Source organism: Gasterosteus aculeatus, chromosome Y (genome assembly GCF_964276395.1).
Source record: "Gasterosteus aculeatus chromosome Y, fGasAcu3.hap1.1, whole genome shotgun sequence".
Taxonomy (NCBI): domain Eukaryota; kingdom Metazoa; phylum Chordata; class Actinopteri; order Perciformes; family Gasterosteidae; genus Gasterosteus; species Gasterosteus aculeatus.
In genome coordinates this window covers 2,749,762-2,764,204 of record NC_135709.1, presented here as the reverse complement: position 1 = coordinate 2,764,204, position 14,443 = coordinate 2,749,762, and the positions used below count along the sequence as shown (strand labels likewise).

Sequence of the window (14,443 nt, the reverse complement as noted above, 5' to 3'; positions counted from 1 at the left end):
TACATTATAAACATCTACATGATTAAAGACTGATTATTCAGAAAACTCTGGATTGACAACGTTTCTAAAAATCATGAGTTTATGTAGGTGGTCGCGTTAAGGAATAAGTTCTTTACAGAGAGTGAGGTGGCTCTTAAAAGAGCCGTTGTTGAGAATCAGGGGGTTTAAGCTCGTTCCCCGCGGATGCGACGGGCCAGCTGGATGTCTTTGGGCATGATGGTGACCCTCTTGGCGTGGCTGGCGCACAGGTTGGTGTCCTCGAACAGGCCCACAAGGTAAGCCTCGCTGGACTCCTGCAGAGCCATACAAGTCCCGAGCGATCTCTCTCACCAGACGCTGGAAGGGCAGCTTGCGGATCAGCAGCTCCGTGGACATATAAAGGAGGGTTTGACGCGTTCACAGACACTTCCTTCCCTGAAACAGTCTAACAATGAGCGGCAGAGGCAAAACCGGTGGAAAGGCCCGAGCGAAGGCAAAGACCCGCTCCTCTCGTGTTGTATAAAATACTTAATTGGTGATTAACCAATTTGGGATCAACTGACAAGATAACTGTTAGATCAGTATTTGGTTATAGACTAAATTATTGATGGATGCTGCTGCAGTGTTTTTAACCCTGGCTCAGTGCCTACAATCCATCTTCCCGTTGTCCTTTTTTGATGTTTTGCTATTTCAGTAAATCCCAGTGTGATCAATGTAAAAATACAGCGGATATTTGTCAATTCTTTCCAACTGATTCCAGTCTATCAAATGTCCTATCAGCCAAATTAACCCGATGGTTGATTTCGGGCCACCTTGATCCCTCACAAACTAATCCGCGCTCAAACGTTAATTTGAAAGACTAGATGTCAGTCATCAGGATAATTGTGCTCATCCTACTTCTAAAGTCACATCACAAAGTGAGACTAGCCATAAGAATACAAACCGTACGTGTTTCACTTCTGTGGCTCAGTGTGCCGAATGCCTACAAGTCCCGTTAAGGTGCCCTTTAATATTTATTTTTGACTAATAGACATGTATTTGTCTATTCTGGATGGAAAAAGGTGTGTGTCATGTCCTTGTGTTGAAGTGTGTGTATATGTAATTATCAACAGGGTGCCATGTGATTGTGAATGGTTTGTGTGACCTTCATTAGATGATTTCAGTGCACACAATGATTCTTACAACATGATTCTCAATGTGAAACTCTTGTCTTTTGAAACAATAAATATAATCTCGTGTTAAGAGCACTAAAGTGATTTGGTCTCAATAGAGAAATCTGCTTAGAGGCGGGTTGTGTTACGCATGCGCAGTATCACACAGAAGGCAACCAATCACGCTCGAGCAACAGCACAGTGTACTTTGCATCTAGTTCATATATGAACACCGTGCTGTTGAAATTGCGACATTCTCAGTTTACAGAGAAGTCTCGAATCATGCCTGAGGTTGTGAAAGCGCCCAAGAAGGGCTCCAAGAAAGCCGTCTCCAAGGCCGTCAGCAAGAGCGGCAAGAAGAAGAGGAAGACCAGGAAGGAGAGCTACGCCATCTACGTGTACAAGGTGATGAAGCAGGTGCACCCCGACACCGGCATCTCCTCCAAGGCCATGGGCATCATGAACTCGTTCGTGAGCGACATCTTTGAGCGCATCGCCGGTGAGGCCTCTCGCCTGGCTCACTACAACAAGCGCTCCACCATCACCTCCAGGGAGATCCAGACCGCTGTGCGCCTGCTGCTGCCCGGCGAGCTGGCCAAGCACGCCGTGTCTGAGGGGACCAAGGCCGTGACCAAGTACACCAGCTCCAAGTAAACCTGATGTAGACCACCAACACAAAGGCTCTTTTAAGAGCCACCCACCTCTTCTAAAGACCATTTCCTTATGCTTGTATTTCAAATCTTTCTTAAAGGCTATTAAGACATTCATTTTTTTGTGATAAATAAATTGTGCATATATGTGGTGGACTCAAATCCAACATCTGACGTCTTTATATTAACCAGTATATACTACCAAGATCAACAGTCAAATTGTTTTTGCAGCATTCATTCATTAAATACTGATCGATGGTAATCTAGGTTTAGATAAGACTCTTTTGTGGGCCGTGACTTAATAGTCAAAAGATGTGAATAAATAGTAGATTCAAAGTTATTTTTGCTTTTTTCATTTTTTTTTTTCATGTGCAACCTTGTTTCCTCCACACAATTGAGGGAATTTGAAACTATTTGTGCCTTATCTGCTCCATGTTGATATAGCTACACACTTTGTCTACACACTTTCCTGATGAGTTCATTTTTAAAATGGAACAGTATTTGCTTAAATTATTTATAATGGTCATAATTACATCATTATGTTTAATTGAAATGTACAAGGTCATGGTTATCAATTTAAAGATGAAACCGCCTTGTTGCCTGATATGCATCCATGGTTTGTTTGCTAACAGGACGACCAAAATAACACCATAATAGTCACTATTGTGTATTGAGGAAAAATGTGTATATCGTCCAACATGTTATTTCTAGGGCAGCTATTCCCAAACTCAAGAATGCCGCAGCCCAATCTGAAATCTGAAAATCTTTGGCGGCCCACCCAAACCTTTAATCACAACTCGGATCAAAACAATGATTAGAGAAGAAAATTAAAGGCTTTTAAGTGCGCCTTGGAGTGCGGAAAATGCTGTATATTTACTTTAATACCACAAGAGGGCGCCGCATTGTTGAACAACGACAGGGGGACAAGAGCAGCCGTTTCGAGCGAGAGCCTTAATGTTTTATTAATCTGTCCGTTTAAGTTGTTTGTGCTTCATCAACTAATGTTTCACATAACTAATGTGCCGCATCATAAATATGTATTTATTTAATTTATATAATTTCAAACATTGAAAATTAAAAAACTTTTATTTATTGTAAATGACCTCTCGCGGCCCACCAGGGGGCCACCCCCCACACTTTGGGAATCGCTGTTCTAGGGAATCTATAAATCTAGGTGAATAGGTTTAATTTAACGGGGGCTCAGAAAGGGCAGGAAGGCAAGGTTGAATATAAATGGAAACACTTCTTTGACCGGATTGCAAAAGTTGGGGCAAGATAATGTAGAGACACCAGCAGTGGGTCAAAGGTCTCGTGTGTGTCTGTAGACACTAGGAGACATCAACCAGAATGAGCCAGTTAGTCTAGCAGCAACATGCCAGAAAGAGGGAGAATAGTGGGACAACATCAGGATGATCACAATGAGGGTGCTTTAAATAGAGAGTCTGTCAGATAAGTAAACGTGTTGGAGAAAGAATAGAACACAGATTAAACTGAAGTGCGTTAATCCACAACAGTTAACAGTGTATCTTTGATTAGAGGTAAACATAAAAACTATTGTGTTAATAATTTAAGAGAAGGAAAAGCTCTTTAAGGAGGGATTGGGTGGCTCTTAAAAGAGCCTTTTAGTGTTTGTCACATCAGTTTACTTCTTCTTGGGTGCTGCTTTCTTGGCTTTGGGCTTAGCGACCTTCTTCACTGGAGTTTTCTTGGCTGCAGGGGCCTTTTTCACCACCTTCTTTGGGCTCTTGGCCACCTTTTTAGGGCTCTTTGCTACCTTCTTGGGGCTCTTGGTCACCTTCTTGGGGCTCTTGGCCACCTTCTTGGCCGCTGCGGGTTTCTTGGCCTTCTTCGGTGACTTCTTAGCAGCTACAACTTTCTTCACTGCCGCTGCTTTGGGCTTTTTGGCCGCTGCGGGTTTCTTCGCCGCGGGCTTCTTGGCTTTAGGAGCGGCTTTCTTTGCCGGTTTGTCGGCGGTGGTCTTGCTCATCTTGAAGGAGCCGGAGGCCCCGATCCCCTTGACCTGGACCAGAGTCCCCTTGGCCACCAGGCTCTTGATGGCGGTCTTGACGCGGGCCTTGTTCTTGTCTACATCGTATCCTCCGGCGGTCAGAGCCTTCTTGACGGCGGCAGCAGACACGCCGCTCCGCTCCTTGGATGCGGCCACAGTTTTCACGATGAGGTCGGAGACGCTGGGACCGACCTTCTTCGGCTTGGACACCTTCTTCTTGGCTGCTTTGGGCGCGGCGGCGGCTGGAGCTGGAGCTACTTCTGCCATGTTGTCCCGTTGTTGTGCGTTTGTGTCGTCGAGGACTCGAGAGAGTGAGACTGATGAAGAGCTCAAAGCAGCGGACTGCACTTAAACGCACCATGAGAACCGTAGAGACTCAACCCAGCCCGGAGCTCCTCGTGCAGTCTGAAAGTCGAGTCACTTGTGTTTTCTCTCCACTGATTAAAGACTAAAAACTAAATGTGCATCAGGTGCTGGAGGCTGAAGGTGGAGGAGCCGATAGCGGACTAGTTTCTCTTCGTGTTCAGGTCACGTAGAGCTCTGATGATCGATGCGTTTTGTTTGAGGAGCCTCCAAACATCACCTACTCAGCGCCGTGGACAGCAGTGATCAGCGGCTTTTCCCACTCATTTCTCTCTTAAAAGTATTTAAAACACATCAATTCTCCATCAAAAGTGGGTTTCCAAACTATCCACATGTTGGTTCAGGGTGTCAACGTAAAACGACCATCAGATGTTGATCAGTATTTAATAAACTGGAGTTTTTGTGGAAGCAGCAAACACACTGATGGTGGTTACAGTTCAATCAGACCTCCTATCAGAGCTGCTCACTGTGGACATTTCTTCTGCTAATAGTACCTTTTACTATACGTAGTTACAATTTTTAATTATCAAATATACTGACCCACTAATGTTAGTTTTTATGAATCATTTTATATGCATATAGGTATATTATTGTAAATCCTTATTTCTATTGTGCTGATGAATTCTATCAGTCAGCACAATAGAAGCCAGCACAACATTTTTGAATTTTTAGTGCTGTCATTATTATATTGTCATTATTATGTATGTAGATCAACTGTGAACAGCGAAGCACATGACACACGATTAGATCAATGAACAACTTAATAACTCCTGATGCATCTACTTCAGCAGAAAAATACAAGCTGTCTGCTCGAGACACAATAAGGTGAAATTTCTCTCTTAGTTGTTTTCCTGATAAATCATGTTATTGATGTATAATATACATAGCTCAACTTATAATCAACAAACTCACTCAAACTCAATGCAGCTTATTTTGGGAAGCTTTAATTAGGCAACACTCATTGACATTATTAGTGTAGAGCTGATGAATGATGTCAGCACAGATGCAAAGTTATATTCAGGTGAAGATATTTAAGTTAATCATTACTATTATTATTGTTAAAGAGTTAAGTATTCTTAATAAAAATAAAATAATAATAATAAATGCATTGAGTACCGTTCTGAGCAAAAAACACTAAAACAATCCAGAAGCAATAATATGAAATTAGAATGACAATTGAGTTCGTGGCGTATCTCTGATTCATCAGCATCCACCTTTTTACAAAGGAAGACGGGCAATTTGCGGATTAACGATTGTATTCAGACTAACGGTCTGAAATTGCATAATTGGAACGCTTGACAAAACAGGAAGACAGGAATTTCGGAATAATAATGAACTGAATACAGATATTGGCGCCCTTGACTTATATTTATTAACCAATTCTTAAAATTATTTTTATTTAAAATCAATACTTATAGTGACGACTATATTTTAAGGACTGAAAAGTATATTTTATCATGCCTGAAAGGTGTGTACAGGGTAAAAGTAAAAAGAAAGTAGTCCTCCACAGGGACCTATTGTGGATGTGATGAGACAGAAATATGGAGATCAATCTCTAGAGTTTTTTCCCGAGTGGTCAAACGATTTGGGTTTCCCTGCAATGGTTCCCTCAGTAGAATATAACTGAACATGTTAGGAACAGACTCAGAGGGAAACGAGAAAGGTATAAAAACTGAGAAGGTGATAAAAGGCAAAGACATTGAGAAACAAAGTAAATGTTTCAAATTGACGTGCACGTTGGTTGAAAAACCAGACCCAAGTGTTTCCAGACAAAACGGCCGATGTGCTTCTTCTCCCACGTATCCGAGTCTCACAGGTGCTGGAGGTCTTCTCCTCAACACATGTCCCGCGCCACTGGGCCATTGCTAAAGGGTTGGCAAAGCCCTCGAAGGAGGCCTCGCTCCTTTGTTCTCGTCCCGGCCGGAAACGATGTATCAAAAGTCTAAAGTAAATCTAAAGTGACTTATCAAAGCGGCAGCAGGAGAATTGTAACAGTCCTTTCCCCACTTTGGTCTTTTTAAATCTCCTGAGGTGTGTCTTCTTGGGTGCATCTGAATGTCATTGGCGTCTCCTTCAAACGTGTCTCCTCATGGACTGTCCCCTTCACATCGAGGTGTGAAGCTGCAGCTGTAACCTGAGACCTTTCTGTCCTATCTGTCCCTCACATTCCAATGCATTCAATGTAGATACATTTGGCTTCATTCCTCAATGAGTGAATGTAACAAAGAATGCATAGTTTGTCTTCATCTTATAACTAGTAAACTTTCATTGCAACACATCGCGAATGATCACAGTTCATCACACTACATCATAAGATCTAAGACAGTTCATGTGGTCCAACACTCAAGACATTTCCCTCAATCGGCTTTCTTACATTCAGTTGCTCATCTACTGCCTGACAGGAGAAAAAACTCCCAAAAAAACCTTTTCGGGGAGAAAATTGGGAGAAATCCCTAAGGACGGCAATTAGCATCCGTCCCCAGGTTTTAAAATCCAATCGTGACAGAATGTCAATGTGTACAGTGTTTATATGATTTACATGACTATACGTTGTGTTTGATTCATATTGCATTCACTTCATCTAACACGCTAATGTAATAACTAATAACACACAAACTACAATTCTAGACTAAACATTATTACACGTGTTATAATTTCCACCACTAGGGGAGCACTTCTTGCTTAAATCCCTAACACTATTCAGCAATGTTTGAAAGTGGCAGAGCACAAGCTAATCCAGTCAGTAGCCGCTCGCTGGAATTCAGTTTTTTACAAGCTGGAGAGGCTCTGTGAGCAAAAGGATTGAGAGCATTGACTGTCAGTACATTTCTGGATGTTAGGTTTGAACATCTTTGTTTTCGAGACAAAGACAATGCGTAGGTAATCAAAAAGCGTCTATCAGACACTATCAGACAGTAGATTTTGAGCTTGGGGCTCAGCATCTACTGTTAGCTCTACCTCATGGGCTTCTACCTCAGAGCCAAACCACAGTCCTGCCCCCTCAGGTTCAGGTGTATCAAAAGGAGGCATATGGACTGATTTTGACATGCAGGTTTTGTCAGGACAACATCACCGGTCAGTGATGTGCTCATTAAATCAAGTACGTCGGTGATCAATGTTGCATACTTTTGTTGGAAGTGTTAACATGTTCATGTAACGTGAATTAAAATGAAAGCTTTCAATTTTATAGTTATTATTCTCATTTTAATGTTTAAAAGCATATTTTAATTTATTTTACTTACGAACTTCACTTTTTCTGTTCTGAAGGAGGACGTTACCTCAGTATACTTGAGCTTACAAAAAATAGCTAAACAAGGCATGTCTTTAATTCCTCTATCACCTCTTTTGTACAATAAGCACAACACAGCGACATTTCAGTTTTTGGTTTAATAAAATAGTCTTTATCTATACCCGCATTGAGGCGGGATCGTGAATTCCTTTTTATCTGATTTGTTGCAGTCAACAGACTATGGTGATGATTGATATCGACACATAATTTCATCCTAGCGTTCTGAACACTGGTTATTAACAAGGAAGTCAGCCGTTTATAGAGAACGTGTGTGGCCCTTAAAAGGACCGTTTGGTTGTTGAAGCAGAAGTCGGTGTTTATCCTCCGAAGCCGTACAGGGTGCGTCCCTGTCTCTTCAGGGCATAGACCACATCCATGGCGGTCACAGTCTTCCTCTTGGCGTGCTCGGTGTAGGTGACGGCATCGCGGATCACGTTCTCCAGGAAGACCTTCAGCACACCGCGGGTCTCCTCGTAGATCAGGCCGGAGATGCGCTTCACTCCGCCGCGGCGAGCCAGACGGCGGATAGCGGGCTTGGTGATTCCCTGGATGTTATCACGGAGGACTTTACGGTGACGCTTGGCGCCTCCTTTGCCGAGTCCTTTTCCTCCCTTTCCTCTTCCGCTCATGTTCACTGGTTGGTTTAGTGCAAAGATGATGAACACCAGTCAGTTCACAGAGTTTTAAAGCCAGTCTGAGGACGTGATGGAAGACGGAGGCGGGGCTTTGACGTGGTGCTGCAGCGCCTCCTGCTGAACGAATGTGTGTTTTATTTTCTTCTGCGGGACCAAATAAATGCTGGAAAGATCAGTATCTGACTAACTTCTTCCATGTTTTAAACACGTTACATTGTGAATGTTTTCTACTCAAAAGTACTTGTGAATAAAATATCGATGATGATCTTGATCCAACTCTAAATCCATCAGCAGATATTCATTTTTGAATTATGTCTGTATATTCTGTCTGATGTTTTGTTGACGTGGTTCACCAGTAACGTTATTGTACATCTGATATTATATACCAGTCCAGACAAAGGTATTCTTCGCCAGAATACATATAACTTATTGTACGATGTGTTTAATCACGCACTGGCCTGGGAACGCCTTGGGATCCCCCAGTCAGAGCTGGTAGATGTGGCCCCGGAAAGGGAAATTTGGGGTCAACTGCTGGAGCTGTTGCACCCCGCAACCCTACCACGGATAAGCGGTTGAAAATGGATGGGTTGGTGTTTAATCACTACAGTAGTAACTGTTTGCACGGCTTCTTTACCGCAATATTTTTTTCATCAAATACAGTCTATTACGATCTGTAGTTATATACAAAATGGGACAGTATTTTAGTTTAGTCAACATCTAACATGTCACCAGTTATCAGTTTCTAATGAATAAATCACATTCCAACAATAGTTGGTTTGTAACTTGTGAGTCAATTGCAACATTAGGAATAGTTCTTCAGTTCTAGGCGGTGAGATGTTTATAGAATAATGCATATTGATGCTAAAATCCATGACTAGATGACTTCTCAAATCATGAATTGATGGTCACGTTAAGGAATGAGTTCTTTACAGAGAGTGAGGTGGCTCTTAAAAGAGCCGTTGTGGTGTTAGTAGAGGCAGACTTTTCAAGCTCGCTCCCCGCGGATGCGACGGGCCAGCTGGATGTCTTTGGGCATGATGGTGACCCTCTTGGCGTGGATGGCGCACAGGTTGGTGTCCTCGAACAGGCCCACCAGGTAAGCCTCGCTGGACTCCTGCAGAGCCATAACGGCGGAGCTCTGGAAGCGCAGGTCGGTCTTGAAGTCCTGAGCGATCTCTCTCACCAGACGCTGGAAGGGCAGCTTGCGGATCAGCAGCTCCGTGGACTTCTGGTAGCGACGGATCTCCCTCAGGGCCACGGTACCGGGCCTGTAACGGTGAGGCTTCTTCACGCCGCCGGTGGCCGGGGCGCTCTTACGGGCGGCCTTGGTGGCGAGCTGCTTCCTGGGGGCTTTGCCTCCGGTGGACTTACGGGCGGTCTGCTTGGTTCGGGCCATGATCCTCTAGTCGTGCTCTGGTGAAGAGAAGTGAATTCTGAGAGGAGACACGCGGCTCTTAAAGTGTGGACCGGCTGAGGAGCGGTGACGCTGATTCAGACCTCGGCCCCTGATTGGTGGAGGACTCCTCCTGGAGCTCAGCCGCGCCTCCACAAGAGAGTCTCCGCTGCTCATTGGCGGAAAATTATTTCAAACTGTCCGCCAAGAGCTGCCCACCCTCGGTTATCGTGCCTGGAGCCGCCCGGTTTGCTCCACACGTGCATTAGGGTTGTCTCGACTATACAACTATATATTTATTATTGCTAATGTCAAGCTCCGAAACATTTAGTCCACGGCAAGGTGCCAATCAAAAGGATGAAAATAGTGTACTAGTAGCGAGGCTCTAAAGATTGTCTGAAGTAAACTGATGTGACAAACACTTCTATAAAAGGCTCTTTTAAGAGCCACCCACTCTTTCCTCAAAGAGCTTTTCCTTCTCTTAAGTTATTAACAACTTAAGTTATTAACACAATACATTTTATGTTTACCTTTAATCAAAGATACACTGTTACTGTTGTGGATTAACTCCCTTCAGTTTGAACTGTGGTCTATTTTCTCCAACGCGTTTACTTATCTGACAGACTCTATTTAAAGCACCCTCATTGTGATCATCCTGATGTTGTCCCACTATTCTCCCTCTTTCTGGCATGTTGCTGCTGGACTAACTGGCTCATTCTGGTTGATGTCTCCTAGTGTCTACAGACACACATGAGACCTTTGACCCACTGCTGGTGTCTCTACATTATCTTGCCCAAACTTTTGCTATGCGGTCAAAGACGTGTTTCCATTTATATTCAACCTTGCCTTCCTGCCCTTTCTGAGCCCCCGTTAAATTAAACAGATTCACCTAGATTTATAGATACCCTAGAAATAAGTTGGACGATATACACAATTTGCACATTTCAATTAAACATGTATAACCGAATTATGACCATTATGGATATTTCAGTAAATACTGTGCCATTTTAAAAATGAACACCTGAGGAGGAACGTTTTGAAATACAAGCATAAGGAAATCTTTAGAAGAGGTGGGCGGCTCTTAAAAGAGCCTTTGGGTTGGTGGTCTACATCAGGTTTACTTGGAGCTGGTGTACTTGGTCACGGCCTTGGTTCCCTCAGACACAGCGTGCTTGGCCAGCTCGCCGGGCAGCAGCAGGCGCACAGCGGTCTGGATCTCCCTGGAGGTGATGGTGGAGCGCTTGTTGTAGTGAGCCAGGCGAGAGGCCTCACCGGCGATGCGCTCAAAGATGTCGCTCACGAACGAGTTCATGATGCCCATGGCCTTGGAGGAGATGCCGGTGTCGGGGTGCACCTGCTTCATCACCTTGTACACGTAGATGGCGTAGCTCTCCTTCCTGGTCTTCCTCTTCTTCTTGCCGCTCTTGCTGACGGCCTTGGAGACGGCTTTCTTGGAGCCCTTCTTGGGCGCTTTCACAACTTCAGGCATGATTCAAGTCTTTGTCGTAGAGTGACAATGGCGGGATCTGAACAGGACGGCGTATATATATGAACGAGATGCAAAGGTCTCTGTGCGGTTGCTCGAGCGTGATTGGTTGTCTTCTGTGTGATACTGCGCATGCGTCGCACAACGGTATTGAGACCAAATCACTTTAGTGCTTTTAACACGAGATTGTTTTTTAATTTGTTGTTTCACAAGACAGAAGTTCACATTGAAAATCATGTTGTGAGAATCATTTTGTGCACTGAAATCATCTAATGACCGTCACACAAACCATTCACAATCACAGGGCACCCTCTTGATAATTACACACACACACTTAAATTCCTGATGTGTCAAAACAAAATAAACAAAATAGATAAATACATGTCTATTAGTCATAAATAAATATTATAGGGCACCTTAACAACATTACACAAATTATTAAATCCTTACATTGGCTCCCAGTATGTCAGAGAATTCATTTCAAAATCCAACTGCTCACATATAAATCACTACATGGTTTAGGGCCAATGTATATCACTGATATGCTTCCACTACATAAGCCTTCAAGATCACTAAGATCTTCTGACACCAATCTTTTAGTGATTCCCAGAGTAAATACAAATCATGGCAAAGCATCATTTAGTTACTACACAACAAACAGCTGGAATAAACTTCCTGAAGATTTAAGACTTGCCCCAAAAGACTGAAAAATGTTATGTTCAGCTTCGCCTTCTGCTAAACTTTACCTACATTGCACTTTTAACCTCTCCCTTTAATTAAACAATTTAAATAAGATTTGAATTTATCATTTTATTTGCTGTTTTTAATTGTCTTTTAATTCCAGCATTTTATTTCACTTTATTGTATGAAATGTTATGATGTGAAGCACTTTGAGTCTGCCTTGTGTATGAAAAGCGCTATACAAATAAAATTGCCTTGCCTTAACAGGACTTGTAGGCATTCGGCACACTGAGCCACAGAAGTGAAACACGTACAGTTTGTATTCTTATGGCTAGACTCACTTTATGATGTGACTTTAGAAGTAGGATGAGCACAATTATCCTGATGACTGACATCTAGTCGTTCAAATTAACGTTTGAGCGCAGATTAGTTTGTGAGGAATTAAGGTGGCCCGACATCAACCATCGGGTTGATTTTGCTAATAGGACATTTGATAGACTGGAATAAATTGGACAGATTTGACAAATATCTACTGTATTTTTACATTGATCACACTGGGATTTACTGAAATAGCAAAACATCAAAAAGGACAACGGGAAGATGGATTGTAGGCACTGAGCCAGGGTTAAAAACACTGCAGCAGCTGCATCAATAATTTAGTCTATAACCAGTTATCTTGTCAGTTGATCCCAAATTGGTTAATCACCAATTAAGTCTTTCATACACACATAAAATAACAAAGACATAGCACAAAAATTGAGTTTTAAACTATTGTGCCTTATACTGGACAGATGTGTATCGCAGCTCTTTTCGTGTGAGTGGGTGGCTCTTAAAAGAGCCTTTGTGGTAGATGGAGGTCTCCGGCTTTACTTCTTGGCGGGCTTCTCGGTCTTCTTGGGCAGCAGCACCGCCTGGATGTTGGGCAGCACGCCGCCCTGAGCGATGGTCACTCCGCCCAGCAGCTTGTTGAGCTCCTCGTCGTTGCGGACAGCCAGCTGCAGGTGACGCGGGATGATGCGGGTCTTCTTGTTGTCGCGGGCGGCGTTTCCAGCCAGCTCCAGGATCTCAGCGGTCAGGTACTCCAGCACGGCCGCCAGGTAGACGGGGGCTCCTGCGCCGACACGCTGCGCATAGTTCCCTTTGCGCAGATGCCTGTGGACGCGACCGACTGGGAACTGGAGTCCAGCACGAGAGGAGCGGGTCTTTGCCTTCGCTCGGGCCTTTCCACCGGTTTTACCTCTGCCGCTCATTGTTAAACTGTTTCTGGGAAGGAAGTGTCTGTGAACGCGTCAAACCCTGCTTTATATGTCCGCGAAGCGGGCGGGACGGTTCCTGACGCGCGCACCAACCAGAGAAGAGGCTCCAGGCGCGAGAGCAGAGGGCGGGACCGCTGATATTTGGCGGACAGTTTGAAATCATTTTCCACCAATGAGCAGCGGAGACTCGCTTCTAGAGGCGCGGCTGAGCTTTTGTTCCCAGCAGTTACCGTCTTCTGAATGAATGAATCTGTAGTGGCTATTTGTCCATAAACTTAAACAAAAACAAATAATAACAAACTTCTCAAATGGCCACTCGAGGCTACGTCATGGTTAGGCTTTACGCAGGTTCAGAGGTACCAAAGCAAAGTAATGTCCATAACAAGATTGAGTTTGAGGCGGTTTATTCACACACATAAGCAAGCTCACAGACATTTCTGCTGCCTCTCTCACGCTGGTAAAAAAACATATGCCCTCGTGCCTGAAGTACCTCCCACCTTGACCTACTTATGCAAATGAACATAACACCATGTGACCAATAAACGATAATACGAGTAAAGCATAAATACAAAATACACCAAATTAACTTTAACAGGAAAAGAAAAAGAAATAAGTAAGGCTATAAATTAACTTAAACCCAAAATAAACAAAAATAAAAATATAGCTCCAACTCTCTAACTCCAGCTTGGTTATTGGTCTGTCCAGGACGCTGATCTTCGTTTGGACCTTCACAGAGCGAACCAGTCCTCGGGAGTCAGCTATGGCGCTTAGCACTCTGCCCATCATCCATGAGCCTCTTGGAGCTGTGGCATCAGCGATTACGACAATATCTCCTGGAATAAAGTTTCTCTTTTGCTTCGTCCATTTTTGCCTTTCTTGCATTACAAGCAAATACTCCGCTGTCCATCTTTTCCAGAAAAGCTCCGCAACGTACTGCACTTGCCTCCATCTCCTCTTAATGTACAGATCAGATTTCTCAAACAGACCTAATGGCAGAATGGGCTTGCCTTTTAACAGGAGAATGTGATTTGGAGTAAGCGCTTCTAAATCATTGGGATCTTCTGAAGCCTTAGTTATTGGCCGGTCATTGAGTATCGCCTCCACCTCGCAAAACAGCGTTTGCAGGCCTTCCTCGTCCAGCAGTTGATGTCCAATAACAGAGGTAAGTACACTGCGCACAGAGCGAATCAGACGCTCCCAAACGCCACCTTGGTGAGATGCAGCTGGGGTGTTAAAACTCCACGTCATTCCTTCCTGCACAAAAGTCCTTTCAATTTTAGAGTGATTTAAAGCGGCCAATGCCTGCCTCAGTTCCTTCTTCGCACCAACAAAATTTGTGCCATTATCTGACCTTATACTTGTCACAGGTCCCCTTCTGCAGATAAATCTTCGCACAGCATTAATGCAGGAGTCTGTGTCGAGGGAGTGTGCCACCTCAAGGTGTACTGCGCGGCTACTCATACAGGTAAAAATCACTCCATATCGCTTCAGCACAGTTCTCCCTCTCCTCACCTCCAATGGTCCAAAATAGTCCACTCCCGCATTTGTAAAG

At 43.8% G+C, this 14,443-nt stretch overlaps 6 protein-coding genes across 6 annotated transcripts; 1 reads left to right on the top strand and 5 right to left on the bottom strand.

Moving 5' to 3' along the window:
* Window positions 1-1,378: 1,378 nt before the first annotated feature.
* LOC144390810 (histone H2B 1/2-like) lies at window positions 1,379-1,803 on the top strand. The gene has a single exon (XM_078097267.1). The coding sequence runs from the start codon at window positions 1,413-1,415 to the stop codon at window positions 1,782-1,784; it is 372 nt and encodes a 123-aa protein (XP_077953393.1). The 5' UTR covers window positions 1,379-1,412; the 3' UTR covers window positions 1,785-1,803.
* Window positions 1,804-3,408: 1,605 nt separating this feature from the next.
* LOC120809516 (histone H1) lies at window positions 3,409-4,111 on the bottom strand. Its single transcript, XM_040163362.2, has one exon. It carries the CDS (start codon window positions 4,053-4,055, stop codon window positions 3,423-3,425), a length of 633 nt encoding a protein of 210 aa, XP_040019296.2. The 5' UTR covers window positions 4,056-4,111; the 3' UTR covers window positions 3,409-3,422.
* A 3,352-nt stretch (window positions 4,112-7,463) lies between these two features.
* On the bottom strand, window positions 7,464-8,104 carry LOC120809517 (histone H4). The gene has a single exon (XM_040163363.2). It carries the CDS (start codon window positions 8,067-8,069, stop codon window positions 7,758-7,760), a length of 312 nt encoding a protein of 103 aa, XP_040019297.2. The 5' UTR covers window positions 8,070-8,104; the 3' UTR covers window positions 7,464-7,757.
* A 103-nt stretch (window positions 8,105-8,207) lies between these two features.
* On the bottom strand, window positions 8,208-10,422 carry LOC144390809 (histone H3). Its single transcript, XM_078097266.1, has one exon. It carries the CDS (start codon window positions 9,469-9,471, stop codon window positions 9,061-9,063), a length of 411 nt encoding a protein of 136 aa, XP_077953392.1. The 5' UTR covers window positions 9,472-10,422; the 3' UTR covers window positions 8,208-9,060.
* Window positions 10,423-10,560: 138 nt separating this feature from the next.
* LOC144390808 (histone H2B 1/2-like) lies at window positions 10,561-10,989 on the bottom strand. Its single transcript, XM_078097265.1, has one exon. It carries the CDS (start codon window positions 10,955-10,957, stop codon window positions 10,586-10,588), a length of 372 nt encoding a protein of 123 aa, XP_077953391.1. The 5' UTR covers window positions 10,958-10,989; the 3' UTR covers window positions 10,561-10,585.
* A 773-nt stretch (window positions 10,990-11,762) lies between these two features.
* On the bottom strand, window positions 11,763-12,909 carry LOC120809510 (histone H2A-like). Its single transcript, XM_040163357.2, has one exon. It carries the CDS (start codon window positions 12,883-12,885, stop codon window positions 12,502-12,504), a length of 384 nt encoding a protein of 127 aa, XP_040019291.1. The 5' UTR covers window positions 12,886-12,909; the 3' UTR covers window positions 11,763-12,501.
* Between the last annotated feature and the right edge of the window lie 1,534 nt (window positions 12,910-14,443).

Bases quoted from the DNA above. Each gene is read 5' to 3' on its own strand.
- LOC144390810 (XM_078097267.1), top strand. From the start codon at position 1,413: ATGCCTGAGGTTGTGAAAGCGCCCAAGAAGGGCTCCAAGAAAGCCGTC.
- LOC120809516 (XM_040163362.2), bottom strand. From the start codon at position 4,055: ATGGCAGAAGTAGCTCCAGCTCCAGCCGCCGCCGCGCCCAAAGCAGCC.
- LOC120809517 (XM_040163363.2), bottom strand. From the start codon at position 8,069: ATGAGCGGAAGAGGAAAGGGAGGAAAAGGACTCGGCAAAGGAGGCGCC.
- LOC144390809 (XM_078097266.1), bottom strand. From the start codon at position 9,471: ATGGCCCGAACCAAGCAGACCGCCCGTAAGTCCACCGGAGGCAAAGCC.
- LOC144390808 (XM_078097265.1), bottom strand. From the start codon at position 10,957: ATGCCTGAAGTTGTGAAAGCGCCCAAGAAGGGCTCCAAGAAAGCCGTC.
- LOC120809510 (XM_040163357.2), bottom strand. From the start codon at position 12,885: ATGAGCGGCAGAGGTAAAACCGGTGGAAAGGCCCGAGCGAAGGCAAAG.